The 21,128-nt window shown below is 31.7% G+C and overlaps 2 protein-coding genes across 3 annotated transcripts in view; one reads left to right on the top strand and one right to left on the bottom strand.

Annotated features, from left to right (window-relative positions):
- Nucleotides 1–21,128, bottom strand: part of FKBP53 (FK506 BINDING PROTEIN 53) — a 46,163-nt gene that overhangs the window by 9,211 nt on the left and 15,824 nt on the right. Inside the window, exon 12 of one of the 2 annotated variants that reach the window (XM_078313248.1) lies at nt 13,197–13,209. The exons of the other annotated variant lie outside the window; for it this stretch is intronic. The gene's annotated coding sequence lies outside the window, so the exon portion shown is untranslated. Of the gene's footprint in view, nt 1–13,196; nt 13,210–21,128 lie in introns of those variants that run through there. 2 annotated transcript variants of the gene reach the window in all.
- LOC144563891 (uncharacterized) lies at nt 432–3,576 on the top strand. The gene is made up of 6 exons (XM_078313358.1): nt 432–560; nt 1,210–1,362; nt 2,065–2,102; nt 2,287–2,518; nt 2,986–3,266; nt 3,357–3,576. The coding sequence occupies exons 1-6, from the start codon at nt 432–434 to the stop codon at nt 3,574–3,576; spliced, it is 1,053 nt and encodes a 350-aa protein (XP_078169484.1).

Raw genomic sequence — 21,128 nt, 5'->3', positions numbered from 1 at the left:
ATCCGGTCAAATCAACAAAGCAAGAAAAATATCAAGAAAATATATGGTCTGTCACCATTTTTAAAACACCCAAAAACACTGTTTTTGTTTCCAATGGTCAGCTCTTGATTAGAGAAACCTCCCATTAAAATTTTATTTCCTAAAATTATATGAATGAATACCTCAATTAACAACAAATTTGAATGTAAGCCATGATGTTGTTACTTTTTGTAGAAAAGCTGTATACATCTTTTTTTTTTCTTTCACGGTTTTTAATACACTATTATTACATAGGAACTTTCAAAGAAAGGCATCTAATTTTTCTTTCACTATTATCACTATTTTTAACTCACTACTGTCATCTCTTTCAATTTTTTTATCATTTGTTGGTTGGTTACTTTGCCGTGTAATAAAAAAAAGCTTAGAAAAAAGAAAAATCCAAAGGTGAAAAGATGGAAGTAATTCAGCGTAACTGGTGGATACCGCTCGTACCAGTCTCCTACTATTCTGCGTACAAATTAACTGAAATCCCTCCAGGTCATCACCAGTCCGGTTTGATTGCTCCAAATCAACAACAGAAGGTGAAAAAAGTGTAATTCTTATCCTTTTTATTATTATTCTTTATCCTCATCGCAATTATAATTTAAAAGGAATCCTAAATCTAAGCATTTGGAAAAGATTGCATCTATGTCTTTGTGTATGTGTTGGGAAAGGGAGGGGTTCCAAATATTTTGTTTTACCTTTTTTTTTTCAATTTATGTAACTGAAGAATTTTAGTTTAGTACTTCAGGGTTTTCAATTAATAACAGTAATGGCAGCCATTATACCAGCAGTTATATAAGTTTGTCTGATAATCTGTCATCCCATTAAATCAAACTGGGATGCCCTGTTGAAAGCAAAAGAATGTATATTTGACGGGCCTTTTTCGGACTAGTTTTGTTTGAAGCTTCATTGCATAGTTGCGTAGTTGAATAGTTATCATGCTGGCAAAATGTAAGATGAAACACAGAAAAAGTACACTAACTAAGAAGAGCAGTTCAATACCGTTTTTTTTAAAAGAAAAGCTGACTACAGCCCGAATTTATATTACTATCATTGTTTTTACAACTATTTCTTTAAAACTAACTAGGAACTGAATTAAAAAAAAAACGTTTTACTACAAAACCCCTTCTGAGAAGAAAGGCTGAGTTCAAGATTTTTGTAATTTTTTTATTTTACAATGTATAACAGATAAGAGAAGAGCAGTTCAAGACTGGTCGTTTACTTGGTGAATTCCTAAGGCTCATACGTGGCAAGCAACCTGATGTGGCGGGGGAGCTACAAACTTCAATAGTGCGCTATCAAGAGAAGTCTCCAAATCAGCTTTTTAACCGAAAACTTCAGGTACAAAAGTTAGCTTTGAATGTTAATTGTGATTCTGTGTTTGATTGTTACTCTAGTTATTCTGAAAATTGTTAGATGGAATTTGGTTTTATTTGTAAGTTGACAAGTTGTTCTCTAGATTCTTTAAACCAAAATTTTTATTTATAGCATTAAAAAAAAAAAAAAAAGCAGAACACCCTCGTTTCTGGGGAATTCCATGAATACCCAGGCTGTAGAGCCAATCTGCGGCACCAATTAATGGGGACCGCACAGCCGATCTGCAGCCCAGAAAGGGGTCCACATATTGGTTCTACGGCCCCAATATTTTTTTTCCCTTTTTTTCAGAGAAATTTATTAACTAAAAGACAAAAAAAATATTGCACAGAGTGACAGAGTGTTTTTTTTGGTCTTTTAGTTAATAAACCAACACATTGAAGTATGAACTCTGTATAATATGCTTCACATGTTCAAAGTGATTGGACCAAGACTTTTTTTTCATTAATAAATTTTCTATAAAAAAAAAAAAGTTGGGGCCGGAGAGCCAACATGTGGACCTCTGTCTCGGGCCGTGGATTGGCTCTGCGGCCTGGGTAATTCTCGAATTCCGATGAAACAAGGATATTTTGGTTTATTTTTATTTTTTTATTCTATAAATAAAAATTTCGGTTCTTAAAATCAATACATAGCAAACTGCTCATATACATATATACTCATCTTATGCAGGTGGATTTGGTTGGGATCATTCATATAGGAGACGAACAGTATAGCTACTACCCTTTCTTCTCTCAATAATGTTTCAAGAAAAATTTAAAAGAAAATCTTGCACGATTATAATACAATTCATGGCTGATTGTATCTAACATGGGGTATAAATGTGAAATATTCTTATAATAATAATAATAATAATCATAATAATGTGCATTCTGGAAAATCAAATATTGCTAGGTACTACCAGCAAATAAAGAATCAGCTTAGGAGTTATGATTGTGTCCTTTTCGAGGGGATAGAAGATGTAAATAGTACTGATGTTGAAGAAGTTTCTGCTTGTAAGAAAGTGATAAATTCGCACTCAGAAGAGGCAAATAGAATAGCATTGGTTTGCCAGAATAATTTCATCTTTGAGGTGCAAAGTTGGAAAAAAGCAGATCTTCCATGGAGGACTTTTGCACAGCTGGAGGTATGCTAACAGTTTTCTCTTTTCTTACCAACGCGATTGAATCCGACAAAACAAAACAAAATGTTTTTACTTTTCTAAGATTTAAATAATTTTTTTTTATTTTCTTGATGCAAATTTCAGGAGAAGTGATTGCATTTTGTAGAAGGGGAATTATGTTGAGAAGGATGTGTGTGTCTTGGGAAATTTTATAAATTAACCTTCTTTGAAAATAAATTAAACAAAATACACTCCTCCTCAAAATTTCTTGACAAAATGCCCCTCTGGAACCCACCCACATAAAACTTTCCGCCCCTCCCAATTTACTCCCATTCTTTTCATTTACCTCTTCTCCTCCCTTCAAAATTCTAATCTCCTCCATTGAAAATTCTGCGTTGGAACTTTATTATCAATATGCTTAGGTGGAAGGAGCTTGAATATGAATGTAATGGTTAAACATAGTCGTGTTGTTTAAACATTAATTATTAGAGGAGGAAAGACTGATTAGGTGGAAGGAGCTTGAAAATCAAGGAGGGAGAAAAATCAAACGTGTTTTGCAAATCATGCCCGACATTTTGAAACATTTGTTGTCAGATCATTCCTTTTGGATGCCAGTGCCGGCATTTGTGCCACTTATCACATACCTGACTTGCTTGCGTAATGGTCTAAATGCCCATGATATCGACAAACTAGAAGAGATGTTCAAATTAGGGATTCTACACTACTTTGCCAAGAATCCCAAGTTCTCTAGAGCGAGCGACGTGGTATACGAGTGAGTACTGATATGATATTATTCTTGATTTTTCATAAATAACCTCAAATTGTAACAAACACTTTCAAATTCTCTTACAAATTCTTGTAGATATGACGAAGACTATGAAGGCGATTCAAACTATACTAAATTTGCAGTACTAATCAGGGAGAGAAACAAATTTGCAATAGAGGTGCTAAAGGCGGCAATTGCAGAAGGTAAAATGTCTATTGCAATACTGTTTGGTGCCGGTCACATGGCGGATTTTCACAAAAGACTTGTTAAAGAACTTAAGATGGTACCGGTCACGGTGGAGTGGGGCACTGCATGATCGATCAAAGAGGGACCCAAAAGCAAACTCTTTCATCCCTTGTTAGACAAATTTCAAAGAGAGGATAGGACCTTCATTTTAAGCAGTCTTATTTTTTCTTTCCTTGTAGTGGATTTTTGGGCACGGAGAACCGGGTTCGGATTGCATTACTGGGTTGCTTCTTGGGTCTTTAGATTTAGATACTTTTTCTCCAAGAGACGAAAAGAACGATTGGAGAAACTGCAACTTTGAATTTCATTTTGAATAGGAATGAAATTGAAGAATTACTAGAGGACTCTTTATTTTGTTTTCTTTTTATAGTGAGGTTGGATTCATTTTTGGCAAATTGTTTTCTAGTATTATCAAGTATTTATACAATATATCTATTTATTACGATAATTAAAAGGATGCATCAATTGTTGTACAATATATTACTTACAAGCACTTACATCACGTTGAATACTTTAATTTGTTGGTGCTTTTGATTAATTCAAAATCATTTCCGCATAATTTATAAAATTACGAAAAAAAAGTGTTATACCCTATATTTTGCATGACCGACGTGTCTGGTGCCTGATCGGGGATACCGCAGGGCCAATATTATTTGAACGGTTGAGATTTTTCAAAAAGCCACACAAAATATGAGAATTCACTTTTTTTCCTATGGCCCTCAGAATTATACGACTTAAAAAATTTAACAGATTAGTATTTATATATCTAGAAACATGCATGTACCTTAAAATTATTATTTTATTTTTTACAAGCAAAAACTATTTGTTTCAAAACAACACGACACTTACTTAAAATAAATGCTATTAAAATTTTATTTATTACTCTATAACTTTCTATTACATAGTACAATTAATATTATATAGTTCTTCCATATACACTTAATACAAGATTATGTTACCTTAATTACATTAATAAAATATAAAACTATTCAAAAGTAAAGACCACTTCTGCAAATTGCCCAACACTACTAGAAATATTATGATGCGAGTTGGGCTATTGTTCTTCATGAAGTACACGACATGTTTTATTTCACGCTCATATCATTATTTTTGAAGTCCAAAAGTTCAATCAGGACCATTTAGCGTAATCTCCATAATAAAATGATCTTGGAGACCATTTTAAAATTTTTAAAAACAATTTACTATTTTTTTAGAATTTATCAAAATCGTTGTTTTTCAAAAAATTCTAGAGCATAAAAAACAGCCATTTGCAAAAATTCTAAAAATACTAAAAAAAATACATGAAAATATAAAATTTGGTTTTCCAACACAATTTTTTATGGGAATCCTTTTGAACAATTTAGATCGATTGTTTAAACTTTCAAATTAGAAAATATAAGCGAGAAATAAAATATGTCATTTAATTACTTAATAAAGTACAATATTTCATAAAGTAAAATAGCCCAACTCTTATGATATATCTCAGATGATAATTAATAGTGACGAAGATGATGGTCGCAATGAGTTCGAAACAAGAGTTTAAAAGCATTAGAATGGTCTACAATAAAGTAGAGCATCCGTGAAATTAACAGAAGCTCATATGTACTGAGTTACCAAGTTATCATTATTTTGGGCCAGCAATGAGACCGATCGAATTTTATATATAATCTCAAAGATTAAAAAAGAAAAAGAAAAAGAAAAAAAGTTATTACAGAAAAATATAAAATAAATAAGAGATCCTAACTAAATGACACTATTACAGTCGCTAAACACATAATAAACAGTAGAGGTCGATTAAACTTTTGGCAACAAGTTGAGATATATAGAATTAAAATGAGATATATAGAATTAAAATGCAAATCAGGTGTGGAATTCAAATGCAATTACAGTCGCTTGACACATTAAATTTTGAGATATATATATATATATAGAATTCCACACCTGATTTGCATTTTAATTAATATAATTAACACAACATTCAATCTGTCTTAATTAACATGAATGAAAATCAAAACTTGCAGTTGTAATAAAGCAACATAATCTAATTAGTTTGTAGATTATTTCAAGAGGCTAAGCAAAGCAACAAGCTAAATAACATGTTTCATTCCTAGCAAATACACAAATAAAAAAATAAAAATAAAAATAACTTTCAACCCCCAATCAGTACGTAATGTAGCCACCTATGATAATCCATCTCAATTAGTCTGTAGCAACGTATCCAAATCTTCGAAGCAGTCCGACATGTTCTGATCAAGTATGTCATCTAGACTCCACGGGTCCTTAGAAATTTCATCAAATGGTTCTGACAAGAGAGGAGGAACATCAAACTGCTGCACTGGCACCAGCTTTTCCTGAGACATGTTCTCATTAAATGTGTCATCTAGACTCCATGGGTCCTTTGAAATTTCAAATGGTTCTGACAAGAGAGGAGGAACATCAAACTGTTGCACTGGCACCAGCTTTTCCTGAGACATGTTCTGATTAAATGTGTCATGTAGACTCCACATGTCCTCTGAAATTTCAAATGGTTCTGACAAGAGAGGAGGAACATCAAACTGTTGCACTGGCACCAGCTTTTCCTGAGACATGTTCTGATTAAATGTGTCATCTAGACTCCACATGTCCTCTAAAATTTCAAATGGTTCTGACAAGATAGGAGGAACATCAAACTGTTGCACCGGCACCAACTTTTCCTGAGACATGTTCTGATTAACTATATCATCTAGACTCCACGGGTCATCTGAAATTTCAGATGGCTCTGGTAAGAGAGGAGGAACATCAAACTGTTGCATATCTTGATGTAGTTGCTCTTCTATCTGCAGCTAATGTTACACATAACGATATAAGCATGTCAAAATAACAAATAACAAACTAATTGCTAATATATTATAACATACAAATTGAATGGAGCTTAAGTTAGTATACCTGCATGGGTTGTGAGAAATGGGGGCTTATTCCGATGTTAAACCTCGAGATTATGGTTTTCTGAATGAAAAAAGGGATAAAATTAAATTTATTAGCATAAGACAGAGGAGACAAATTGTGCATAATTAGATGTATAAAAATTATTGATGCAAGCTAATCAAAACATAATTCCTTGTGTACTTCAGTACTTGCTGTCAAACATGTTGATTAGAAGCAATCAAATATGATTAATTAGTAATTAATCCGTACGGTAGTAAACCCGGCCGGTCCCCAAATCCTACCCTTCTAATTTCCAAATTAAAGAGGAAAAAAAAAAACGAAGCAAATTAAAAAGAAAAGAAAAAAAGGATTGAGTATCAAAATGACCTTTCTCTGCTCAATTTTATGAAGAGCCTCTACAAGGAACCTCTTGCGCTCCTCCACCTCGTGGATCGATTTTGATGTTCCCATGTCTGGCATCAATTTTCTGCAAATGCACATTATTGGGTTTATAAAAGTATCATGAAGGTAGGTTATATGTTTCTATTATATTAATTGAGATTTAGAGTGTGTGTGTAGTGTGTCAAGTTTTAGAAATAGAACTGGTAGCGGACCTATATCATTTTGAGCTATTGATTTTTCAGGAAAGTACAAGTGTGTCAACAAATTGTGCTATTGGTGGCCATCAGCTATTTTAATACATACATATTAAATCTTCATACTTCAAATATATAGTGTATGCTATACTCAAATATCAACTGAACATAAAACAATATCAGATAGCTCCTGGAACAATATCAGATAGTGAATTTAATGTTATAAATGCATACTTTTGTAGGTCCTGGAGCAATATAAGCTTCTTCGTCTCTTCATTAATTTCCTGCGTTTATTAAGTCACAAACATTAGTAAATAAGCCGGTGAAATTTATATCATTAAGATAATTAAATATTCTTAACTAATAATCATTGCTTTTGAAAGCTCAAGCCAACATGGTTTATTAGTTTATCAAAAATCGACCTCATGAATTATATATATACATCCAGTCTCAGCAAAGAAAAAAGTATCCTGATAAAGAAATCAATCAGAAAATGATAAATACTGTACCTCTTTATTTGCCTCCAGGCTGAGCAGTACACATAAAAAATTGCAGCAGAAAGAATGACAATGAAAATGTTAGATTATAGAAGTCGATAAGAAAGAAGAATATTGTTCACATATCTAATTAACGTTGCACTGCCTAATTATTAGTTTTGTGTAAACTTGATATTGTGATAATTTGATATTATGTTCTTGAATAAATAATATAAAAAAATTAAGAATACTTTACCGTTGTTGGTCTGCCATATCTTGTCTCACAAACCTATTAATCTTTTCAATGGTATCCTACAAATAGATTCATGTAATGTTAGGTACTGCCCAGATAGTACATACAAAGAACTAGATTCCTTTAATGTTTTGTATAATATTTCCATGCAAAGATATATTTGCATGCTATTTTTTTTTTGTAATAAAAAGTAACCCATTATAAGTAAAGAAAGAGAACAGATGCGAGGATTGTACCTGCGAGATTACTGGCTTATCACTGTTGTACATCAGCCATAATACAGACAAAGAAAAGCAATACAAAAGAATGAAAATTCATTAGGAAAAAGAAATTGATATACTCATATACATAATTGATCATATTATTAAATAGTCTTGTAGGGATTAATATGCGTACCTGTTGTCCACTTCCCCTGCATTTGTCGCTGAAATAGTAGCTTGGTGTTGTATGTATTCTTGTAATATTCTCTCTACTCTACTCAGAAAAAAAATTAAAAAGAACAAAAAATTAGGGGTTGTAAAATAAATTCAGGCCAAATCGGATGAAATTTGTGACCATCCAAGAAAAAAATGCATGTATCCATATTTTGCATTGCATTTCAAAGAAGGTATCCATATTTTACATATATTCTAGTAAAGTTGAAGATTAATTAGTTGATTGAATTAGACTAAATGTATGGAACCATGAAAAACATTCTAGGTGCCAGATAGAGGTGAAGCAACAAACTAATATCGAGTATAATGGGTAAAAAATGAAAAATATTTTTCAAACAATAAAGAAAGTTGTTTTCTTTGGAAGAAAAAGAAAATAAAAGAAAAAAGATTACTTCTTGTTAGAGAAATGCCGTAATCTACCATTCGGGGCGTACATAATCAAAGCGACATCCACGTCGCATAGAACGGATAGCTCGAAGGTTTTTTTGAGGAGACCCTTGCTTCGTTTTCCATAGGTCATCTGCCTCTCAAACTGTGTGTCCTTCCTCTCAATCTTCCTCGGTGCCATTAATTCTTTTGCCTTTTTTTTTAATTAATTTGCTAAAGAAACGTTTGAGAAAATATTGAATACAAAGAGAGAAGATATTAGAGAAGGTAGGATATGACGGAAGTTGGACAAGAGAGTGTAGTTATTATATATATAAATGTATTGGTTGTATAAAAGGAAACAATTAAAGGTGCATGATACAATGTAGACGGTGATGACATACAAAAATAGAAATAAAAAATAGGATAAAGTATTAATAGAACATGTTTCACTCAGCGAATGAGACTTTATTAGAATCTCCAATTCTGTATCCCCACATACCGTTCGCAGCATTTTTTTTTTTCTATTTTTAACAACGGACACTTTTGCAATTTTCCTCTTTTATTGAAAAAAAGAAAAGAAAAGAAAAGAAGAGCGTGTGCAATAGCGGACCCAAATTGAGTTCGATGACCAAAACAACCGTCCGATCTAATTTTAACTTTTTCGCTTGATTAACGGATTCTTTTTCGTACTCGTTCTTATACCCGTTTTTTCTTTTTCTCCCGGTCTGTTCTTCTCCTCCGTTTTTTCTGTTCTCCGGATCCGCTATGGAACAAAGAAGAAAGTGAAAGGCACCGTGTGCTCTTCGACTGGTGCCTCTGGTTACATTGTGCTGTGGCTCGTCAAGCTCCTTCTCGATCATGGCTACACCGTGCGCGCCTCCGTTCGCAACCCCAATTCCATCTCTCTTGTTGTCGGATCAGTAGCAATGCAAGGTGCTTCTGATCAAGTTGTTGCTACTCTTTTAGTTTCGTTTTGATGGCAGCACAAAGGAGTGCATATAAGGTGTTTGTTGCATTGCCTAAGACATATGAGGATGTGTTATCTGTTTTGTTCTCAGTTCTTAGGCCTCAGTTTCTGGTATGGAGCTAGTCGCAGAGGATGTGATTCTGGTAAAAAGGAAGCACAGACTAAAGACTGGTACCAAAACCGGTACCGCTGGTACTGAGTTTGGAGATGAAGCTGAACTGCACTGCTCTAAACATGTCAATTATTTTCACACTAATGACTAATGGATAAAGATAATTGATAGTGGCAGGAGTCAAAATTATTTATTCCTAGAAATATATTAAATATATTGTCGAGCATGAGAATTGAGATGTATATAAAAAAAAAGTCAAATGTCTTTATTTTTTAAAATATTAACAGCTCAAAATTTAAAACTAAAATGTCAAAATAAAACCGTTGGATGCAGTGTTATTCGAACCGGACCGGACCGCCAATTTAACCGAAAAAACCATTACTGGTCACCTGTCTGGTTCGGTTCTATTTAAAGACCGCTTAAGCAGTTGACTCGGTTAAAACCCATTTAACCGGGTGGATTTTTTATAAAACTGCTGAACAAAATCGAAGTACAAACCCGGTTCAATACATATTTCATAAATCTAGCAGAAATCGTGATTTTCTCTCGGATCCTAAAATTTTCTTCATTTTTCTCAAATCGCCAAGATGGAAAGCACCTGGAAATTGGATCCCCTTCCTCCTATGACCTCAATTATCAATTTGGTTGTGTTCTTCAATATTGTTGATCTATTAAGTGTATTTCACGATGGTGCAAGTAGCTTGAAAGTTGAAACGAGATTGCAAAAGAAGTTGTCTACATCCAATACTGTAAGTAATCTCATACAATTAATTAATGAATTCAAATATGTAAAATACGTGAAATTCTTGAATTTTTTAGTAAACTTTATGAATTGATGCATACATTTTAAGTGTTTGATGAAATGCCCAAATGAATATAATTTTAGATGAGAGCAGTGGTAATCCTTTCAACAATTCATAGAGGGATTAATTTTGTTCGGTATCAGTAATTCTGAAGGAGAGGATTTGAGTGTTGTGTAACCGCTGGATGAAGTTTTGTTAACTCATTTCAATTCAATTTTTGTATGTTGTAGTTTAGACAGTATGACTCATTCGAATATGCCGAGTAGGATACTGTTTGGGTTTAGATGCGTGGTAATATGCACTATATAAGATGTGCTGCTGTACACTGTGCAAATGCAATAATCATGATTCCTGGCAATTTTTTTCATGAAAATTTTAAAAAAAATCAGTAATTCATTTATGTTGCTTGTTTAAGTACTTCTCGATGTATTTAGTTTTTAGAATACAATTTAAAATATTAACCCTAACATCAGTATTCAAACTTCCCCTTGAGCGAAACTCTATCAGCGAGTCTGACCATATTTCATGTACCAATACAGTACCCAGTAACCCTGCTTGTACCAATTCCCTTATCAGCAGTGTAGCAAGTTCATACATTTTGGGAGAACCTAATCATTGTTGTTGTACAAAGATCATGTCGGCAATTAATCTTGAACTCAAAGAGAAATTTGATTGAGCAGTGTCCAAGTGGATGATTGATGCCAGAATTCCTTTCAATGATTGTAACGTCAAGTATTATCAACCCATGTGTGAGAGAAATTGGAGTGTGTTTGAGTTGATTCACTCAAAAAAAAGGAATAGAATTGAGCACCAAAGGTTAAATGATCTTATGTATGTTCTATATAACTTGAAATTGCATCAAACATATGAAAAGGGTTGCAGGTGAAATAAAATTAAATTTCCAACAAAAGTTTAAAAGAAGTTGTTGAATTGTAGGATATCGTTCGATGGAAAAAATTATGATCCTATTAGCTTTGAAGATTTTGTTAATGATGGCAAGTTGATTTTGAAGGATGATCCACCACTCTTGACGATTGATGAAAATAAGAAATTTTGCAAACAAATAACTGCACTTACGATACAAACCAATGAAGACAATGATAATTTTTTCGTAACCTAGCTTGAATTATGAACTTCAATATAATTTATTTTAAAATTATAATTACATTATTACTTGAACTTGTGATTTTCTAGATAAATTTTTAAATTTGGATGAATTTGATTCTGGAGATAAAGTTGAAGACCCATGCACAAACAACATGAAAAGAGTTGGAAATTAATAAAATCAAAGTGTTAATGCCTAGCAACATATTGTTGTCTCAAATAGGGAGTGGCATTTTACTTAGCCTCAATTTTAGCTTTTAGAATTTTATTTTTGATGTTGGTTTTTTTAGCCATTAAAAATATTAAACATTTTATCATCTTCTCTTTTGTTTTTTTACATATCCACTATTTATGCTTACTGGTTGGTTTTGAATAGTCAGTGTACATGTTAAGAAAATACTATTCATATCCACTACAAGTTCAAAAATACCGGTAATCTTCTTTTTCGGAATTTAGCATGTAAAATTAAGTACACTTGAAAATGCTAATTCTTGAGTTTTGTAATTTGTTTTTGAGAACAGTTCGAGCACATATTAGGTTTATTGTTAATTTTGATTTTTTTGGGGTTTTAGGGGAAGTTTTTTTTTATTTCATATTAATTTCTAACAATTTATAGGGGACAATATAGTTATGCGTTTCTTACTTGATCTTCTATGTGTATATGTGTATTCTATATAAATTATGACTGTTTTAAAAAAAATTAGCGGTTGAATTGGTTGATTTAGCGGTTCAATCGATGAACCATTCACCCTAGACATGTAAACGGATCGGATATTATCGGATTTCGTCCGGATTTGAATCCGAAAAATTACCTAAATTATCCGATCCATATCTGTATCCGGAAAATTATAACGGATAAGAATATGGTAAGACAACTATCAGTATTTGACCATTTACACTTTTAAACCACAACAAATATACTATATGTTCTTAAATTAATTTATTAAATTGCATATTGTACTAATAATTTATTAAATTGCATATAGATATACATTTTGATGAACAATATAACACTATGACATAATAAGTGACTAATATTTTAATAATATAATAGATGTTTTGTAACCAACAAGCTAATTATGAAAAATATTCATATCCGTCTGATATCTAATTCGTATCCGTAATATTTAATATCCAATCCGTATCCGTATCCGTATCTGAGACTATTCGTATCCATATCTATATCCGAAAAATTATAACGGATACGGATACGATAAGGCCACTATCCGATCCGTATTCAATCGTTTATACCCCTAGTTCACCCAGAGTTTTACAAGGTCAATGTCCGATCTAGTTTTGATAACATTGGTTGGATGTGATCTATGTTATTTTCTTTATATGCTCATAATTTTTGGATTAATTTTTGTAAATCAATAAGTTAAAAAATAAACATCCCTTAATTATCCATATCAATTTAATTTTACATGCTCTTGAAAACAAACAAAAGAAAGTTAAAATGCCTTAATATTTTACATGTACACTGATAAAATGATGTAGATCACATTTAACAGTTTTTTCTTTTGACATTTAAATTTTAAATTTTGAGTCATTAAAATTTTAAAAATAGAGGTATAATGAAGTCACAAAGAATAAAGGTATTTTAAGCCCCTCGTACAAAAATCCATCTCATCCTCACATTTCTAAATGATAGGAGGTCTTTAAATTTGGTCAGAGAAAATTTAAAATTGAAATGAACCAATTCAGTTGCTTGTGTGCTCCAGGAAGAAAGCGGGAAGAAAAGAGAAAAGAGGCGGTGTACAGAGTTAACCTCCTTTATACTTTGATTTATTAGGAATTACAAAATTTGAATAGTTGATATATATATATAGAGTTAGGCTGGGGTGCTATGGATAGCATAGTGGCCTCTATGCTACGGCTCAATATTCAAGTTTTCGAAATCCAAACGGTCGATCCAAACCGTTCATCTTATTCTCCATATTAATATCTGCTTGGAGACCAAATTTTACATTTTTCTGAATTTTTTTACTATTTATTAAGTATTTTACAAAATTCTTGATCCAACGGTGGCTGCACAAAACAGTAAAACCGTTGGATTAGCGATTTTCAAAGTGGCTTAATAAATAGTAAAAAAATTCAGAAAATTAACTATCCGAAAATTAACTAAAAAAAGTTAAACAAAATACACTCCTCAAAATTTCTTGACAAAATGCCCCTCTGGAACCCACCCACATAAAACTTTCCGCTCCTCCCAATTTACTCCCATTATTTTCATTTACCTCTTCTCCTCCCTTCAAAATTCTAATCTCCTCCATTGAAAATTCTGCGTTGGAACTTTATTATCAATATGCTTAGGTGGAAGGAGCTTGAATATGAATGTAATGGTTAAACATAGTCGTGTTGTTTAAACATTAATTATTAGAGGAGGAAAGACTGATTAGGTTGAAGGAGCTTGAAAATCAAGGAGGGAGAAAAATCAAACGTGTTTTGCAAATCATGCCCGCCATTTTGAAACATTTGTTGTCAGATCATTCCTTTTGGATGCCAGTGCCGGCATTTGTGCCACTTATCAGTTATCACATACCTGACTTGCTTCGTAATGGTCTAAATGCCCATGATATCGACAAACTAGAAGAGATGTTCAAATTAGGGATTCTACACTACTTTGTCAAGAATCCCAAGTTCTCTAGAGCGAGCGACGTGGTATACGAGTGAGTACTGATATGATATTATTCTTGATTTTTCATAAATAACCTCAAATTGTAACAAACACTTTCAAATTCTCTTACAAATTCTTGTAGATATGACGAAGACTATGAAGGCGATTCAAACTATACTAAATTTGCAGTACTAATCAGGGAGAGAAACAAATTTGCAATAGAGGTGCTAAAGGCGGCAATTGCAGAAGGTAAAATGTCTATTGCAATACTGTTTGGTGCCGGTCACATGGCGGATTTTCACAAAAGACTTGTTAAAGAACTTAACATGGTACCGGTCACGGTGGAGTGGGGCACTGCATGGTCGATCAAAGAGGGACCCAAAAGCAAACTCATTCATCCCTTGTTAGACAAATTTCAAAGAGAGGATAGGACCTTCATTTTAAGCAGTCTTATTTTTTCTTTCCTTGTAGTGGATTTTTGGGCATGGAGAACCGGGTTCGGATTGCATTACTGGGTTGCTTCTTGGGTCTTTAGATTTAGATACTTTTTCTCCAAGAGACGAAAAGAACGATTGGAGAAACTGCAACTTTGAATTTCATTTTGAATAGGAATGAAATTGAAGAATTACTAGAGGACTCTTTATTTTGTTTTCTTTTTATAGTGAGGTTGGATTCATTTTTGGCAAATTGTTTTCTAGTATTATCAAGTATTTATACAATATATCTATTTATTACGATAATTAAAAGGATGCATCAATTGTTGTACAATATATTACTTACAAGCACTTACATCACGTTGAATACTTTAATTTGTTGGTGCTTTTGATTAATTCAAAATCATTTCCGCATAATTTATAAAATTACGAAAAAAAAGTGTAATACCTTATATTTTGCATGACCGACGTGTCTGGTGCCTGATCGGGGATACCGCAGGGCCAATATTATTTGAACTTTGAGATTGGTGCAGAACGTATTTGAACGGTTGAGATTTTTCAAAAAGCCACACAAAAAATGAGATATCTCAGAGGATGCGAATTCACTTTTTTTCCTATGGCCCTCAGAATTATATGACTTAAAAAATTTAACAGATTAGTATTTATATATCTAGAAACATGCATGTACCTTAAAATTATTATTTTATTTTTTACAAGCAAAAACTATTTGTTTCAAAACAACACGACACTTACTTAAAATAAATGCTATTAAAATTTTATTTATTACTCTATAACTTTCTATTACTTAGTACAATTAATATTATATAGTTCTTCCATAAACACTTAATACAATATTATGTTACCTTCATTGCATTAATAAAATATAAAATTATTCAAAAGTAAAAACCACACAAAAAATGAGATATCTCAGAGGATGCGAATTCACTTTTTTTCCTATGGCCCTCAGAATTATATGACTTAAAAAATTTAACAGATTAGTATTTATATATCTAGAAACATGCATGTACCTTAAAATTATTATTTTACTTTTTACAAGAAAAAACTATTTGTTTCAAAACAACACGACACTTACTTAAAATAAATGCTATTAAAATTTTATTTATTACTCTATAACTTTCTATTACTTAGTACAATTAATATTATATAGTTCTTCCATAAACACTCAATACAAGATTATGTTACCTTCATTACATTAATAAAATATAAATTTATTCAAAAGTAAAAACCACACAAAAAATGAGATATCTCAGAGGATGCGAATTCACTTTTTTTCCTATGGCCCTCAGAATTATATGACTTAAAAAATTTAACAGATTAGTATTTATATATCTCGAAACATGCATGTACCTTAAAATTATTATTTTATTTTTTACAAGCAAAAACTATTTGTTTCAAAACAACACGACACTTACTTAAAATAAATGCTATTAAAATTTTATTTATTACTCTATAACTTTCTATTACTTAGTACAATTAATATTATATAGTTCTTCCATAAACACTTAATACAAGATTATGTTACCTTCATTACATTAATAAAATATAAAATTATTCAAAAGTAAAGACCACTTCTGCAAATTGCCCAACACTACTAGAAATATTATGATATGAGTTGGGCTATTGTTCTTCATGAAGTACACGACATGTTTTATTTCACTCTCATATCATTGTTTTTGAAGTCCAAAAGTTCAATCCGAACCGTTTAGCATAATCTCCATAATAAAATGATCTTGGAGACCATTTTAAACTTTTTAAAAATAATTTACTATTTTTTTAGAATTTATCAAAATCGTTGTTTTTCAAAAAATTCTAGAGCATAAAAAACAGCCATTTGCAAAAATTCTAAAAATACTAAAAAACATACATGAAAATATAAAATTTGGTTTTCCAACACAATTTTTTATGGGAATCCTTTTGAACAATTTAGATGAATTGTTTAAACTTTCAAATTATAAAATATAAGCGTGAAATAAAATATGTCATTTAATTACTTAATAAAGTACAATATTTCATAAAGTAAAATAGCACAACTCTTATGATATATCTTAGATGATAATTAATAGTGACGAAGATGATGGTCGCAATGAGTTCGAAACAAGAGTTTAAAAGCATTAGAATGGTCTACAACAAAGTAGAGCATCCGTGAAACAGAAGATCATATGTACTAACTAGAGTTAACAAGTTATCGTTATTTTGGGCCAGCAATGAGACCGATCGAATTTTATATATAATCTCAAAGATTAAAAAAGAAAAAGAAAAAGAAAAAAAAAGTTATTACAGAAAAATATAAAATAAATAAGAGATCCTAACTAAATGACACTATTACAGTCGCTAAACACACAATAAACAGTAGAGATCGATCAAACTTTTGGCAACAAGTTGAGATATATAGAATTAAAATGAGATATATATAATTAAAATGCAAATCAGGTGTGGAATTCAAATGCAATTACAGTCGCTAGACACATTAAATTTTGAGATATATAGAAGTCCACACCTGATTTGCATTTGAATTAATATAATTAACACAACATTCAATCTGTCTTAATTAACATGAATGAAAATCAAAACTTGCAGTTGTAATAAAGCAACATAATCTAATTAGTTTGTAGATTATTTCAAGAGGCTAACCAAAGCAACAAGCTAAATTAATAACATGTTTCATTCCTAGCAAATACACAAATAAAAAAATAAAAATAAAAATAACTTTCAATCCCCAATCAGTACGTAATGTAGCCACCTATGATAATCCATCTTAATTAGTTTGTAGCAACGTATCCAAATCTTCGAAGCAGTCTGACATGTTCTGATTAAGTACGTCATCTAGACTCCACGGATCTTTCGAAATTTCAAATGATTCTGACAAGAGAGGAGGAACATCAAACTGTTGCACTGGCACCAGCTTTTCCTGAGACATGTTCTGATTAAATGTGTCATCTAGACTCCACGGATCCTTTGAAATTTCAAATGGTTCTGACAAGAGAGGAGGAACATCAAACTGTTGCACTGGCACCAACTTTTCCTGAGACATGTTCTGATTAAATGTGTCATCTAGACTCCACAGGTCCTCTGAAATTTCAAATGGTTCTGACAAGAGAGGATGAACATCAAACTGTTGCACTGGCACCAGCTTTTCCTGAGATATGTTCTGATTAAATGTGTCATCTAGACTCCACAGGTCCTCTGAAATTTCAAATGGTTCTGACAAGAGAGGAGGAACATCAAACTGTTGCACCGGCACTAGCTTTTCCTGAGACGTGTTCTGATTAACTATGTCATCTAGACTCCACGGGTCTTCTGAAATTTCAAATGACTCTGGCAAGAGAGGAGGAACATCAAATTGTTGCATATCTTGTTGTAGTTGCTCTCCTGTCTGCAGCTAATGTTACACATAACGATATAAGCATGTCAAAATAACAAATAACAAACTAATTGTAACAAACTAATTGCTAATATATTATAACATACAAATTGAATGGAGCTTATGTTAGTATACCTGCAAGGGTTGTGAGAAATGGGGGCTTATGCCGATGTTAAACCTCGAGATTATGGTTTTCTGAATGAAAAAAGGGATAAAATTAAATTTATTAGCATAGATGTAGACAGAGGAGACAAATTATGCATAATTAGATGTATAAAAATTATTGATGCAAGCTAACCAAAACATAATTCCCTGTGTACTTCAGTACTTGCTGTCAAACATATTGATTAGAAGCGATCAAATATGATTAATTAGTAATTAATCCGTACGGTAGTAAACCCGGCCAGCCCTCAAATCCTACCCTTCTAATTTCCAAATTAAAGAGGGAAAAAAACAAAGCAAATTAAAAAGAAAATAAAAAAAGGATTGAGTATCTAAATGACCTTTTTCTGCTCAATTTTATGAAGAGCCTCTACAAGGAACCTCTTGCGCTCCTCCACCTCGTGGATCGATTTTGATGTTCCCGTGTCTGGGATCAATTTTCTGCAAATGCACATTATTGGGTTTATAAAAGTATCATTAAGGTAGGTTATATGTTTCTATTATATTAATTGAGATTTAGAGTGTGTGTGTGTTTGTGTCAAGTTTTAGAAATAGAACTGGTAGCGGACCTATACCATTTTGAGCTATTGATTTTTCAGGAAAGTACAAGTGTGTGTCAACAAATTGTGCTATTGGTGGCCATCAGCTATTTTAATACATACATATTAAATCTTCATACTTCAAATATATAGTGTATGCTATCTTAAATATCAACTGAACATAAAACAATATCAGATAGTGAATTTAATGTTATAAATGCATACTTTTGTAGCTCCTGGAGCAATATAAGCTTTTTTGTCTCTTCATTAATTTCCTGCGTTTATTAAGTCACAAACATTAGTAAATAAGCCAAAAATTCTTAACTAATAAGCATTGCTTTTGAAAGCTCAAGCCAACATGGTTTATTAGTTTATCAAAAGTCGACCTCATGAATTATATATATACATGCAGTCTCAGCAAACAAAAGTATCATGATTAAGAAATCAATCAGAGAATGATAAATACTGTACCTCTTTATTTGCCTCCAGGCTGAGCAGTACACATAAAAAATTGCAGCAGAAAGAATGACAATGAAAATGTTAGATTATAGAAGCCAATACGAAAGAAGAATATTGTTTACATATCTAATTCACGTTGCACTGCCTAATTATTAGTTTTGTGTAAACATGATATTGTGATAATTTGAGATTATGTTCTTGAATAAATAATATAAAAAAATTAAGAATACTTTACCGTTCTTGGTCTGCCATATCTTGTCTCACAAATCTATTAATCTTTTCAATGGTATCCTACAAATAGATTCATGTAATGTTAGGTACTGCCCAGATAGTACATAAAAAGAACTAGATTCCTTTAATGTTTTGTATAATATTTCGATGCAAAGACATATTTGCATGCTATTTTTTTTTCTAATAAAAAGTAACCCATTATAAGTAAAGAAAGAGAACAGATGCGAGGATTGTACCTGAGAGATTACTGGCTTATCACTGTTATCCATCAGCCATAATAAAGACAAATAAAAGCAATACAAAAGAATGAAAATTTATTAGGAAAAAGAAATTGATATACTCATATACATAATTGATCATATTATTAAATAGTCTTGTAGGGATTAATATGCGTACCTGTTGCCCACTTCCCCTGCATTTGTCTCTGAAATAGTAGCTTGATGTTGTATGTATTCTTGTAATATTCTCTCTACTCTACTCAGAAAAAAAATTAAAAAGAACAAAAAATTACGGGTTGTAAAATAAATTCAGGCCAAATCGGATGAAATTTGTGACCATCCAAGAAAAAACATGCATGTATCTCCTTGGCAACCATTTTTAGATTGCATTTCAAAGAAGGTATCATATTTTACATATATTCTTGTAAAGTTGAAGATTAATTAGTTGATTGAATTAGACTAAAGATTTTCCTAGCTAAAGGATACACCAAAAATGCATGGAACCATGAAAAACATTCTAGGTGCCAGATAGAGGTGAAGCAACAAACTAATATCAAGTATAATGGGTAAAAAATGAAAAATATTTTTCAAACAATAAAGAAAGTTGTTTTCTTTGGAAGAAAAATAAAATAAAAGAAAAAAGATTACTTCTTATTGGAGAAATGTCGAAATCTACCATTCGGGGCATACATAATCAAAGCGACATCCACGTCACATAGAACGGATAGTTCGAAGGCTTTTTTGAGGAGACCCTTGCTTCGTTTTCCATAGGTGATCTGCCTCTCATACTGTGTGTCCTTCTTCTCAATCTTCCTCGGTGCCATTAATTCTTTTGCCTTTTTTTTTAATTATTTTGCTAAAGAAACGTCTGATCATAAAATATTGAATACAAAGAGAGAAAATATATTAGAGAAGGTAGGATATATATGACGGAAGTTGGACGAGAGAAGAGTACTTGTTATATATATATAAATATATTGGTTTATATAAATGGAAACAATTGAAGGTGCATGGATACAATGTAGACTGTGGCGGTATGTTAATGTTCGCAAAAATAGAATAAAGATATTAATAGAAGCTTTTTGTTTCACTCAGCGGATGAGACTTAAGCAGGAATTTATTAGAATCTATAATTCCTTATTTCCACATCCGTCTCCATGCATTTTTTTTTTCTATTTTTAACAATTGATCACTTTTGTAATTTTCCTCTTTTATTGAAAAAAATAGAATAATTATATTCATCATCACACTTCTAAAATTTAGAATGGTTGTACTATGATCCCACTAATTATTTAAACACTTCTAAAAATAGTGCATATTAAATAAGGAATGTGATAATTATTTAGAGGTTATACTATGGTTCACACTGATTCTTTAAAACTTCTAAAATTAGAGGATCCACTTCTACAAATTAGAAGTTGCACTATGGTTTTCACTAATTATTTATCCACAAAAAAAATATTCACTAATTTCAATAGTAGTGTATGGTGTAGTGAAAAAATAAATTGAAAATAAATATTTGGAGTTACAATATAAATAACATTCACACATTTATAATATAT

This window comes from Carex rostrata, chromosome 13 (genome assembly GCF_964058835.1).
Source record: "Carex rostrata chromosome 13, lpCarRost1.2, whole genome shotgun sequence".
Taxonomy (NCBI): Eukaryota; Viridiplantae; Streptophyta; class Magnoliopsida; order Poales; family Cyperaceae; genus Carex; species Carex rostrata.
The sequence above is the reverse complement of the archived record's forward strand: the minus strand, read 5'-3'. Positions and strand labels throughout refer to the sequence as shown.

What these genes read in the sequence shown, in the direction of transcription:
- LOC144563891 (XM_078313358.1), top strand. Translation starts at nt 432, where the DNA reads ATGGAAGTAATTCAGCGTAACTGGTGGATACCGCTCGTACCAGTCTCC. An exon ending in TTTTTAACCGAAAACTTCAG is followed by an intron (nt 1,363 to 2,064) that starts GTACAAAAGTTA and finishes CATCTTATGCAG; the next exon opens with GTGGATTTGGTTGGGATCAT. An exon ending in GGACTTTTGCACAGCTGGAG is followed by an intron (nt 2,519 to 2,985) that starts GTATGCTAACAG and finishes TAATTATTAGAG; the next exon opens with GAGGAAAGACTGATTAGGTG.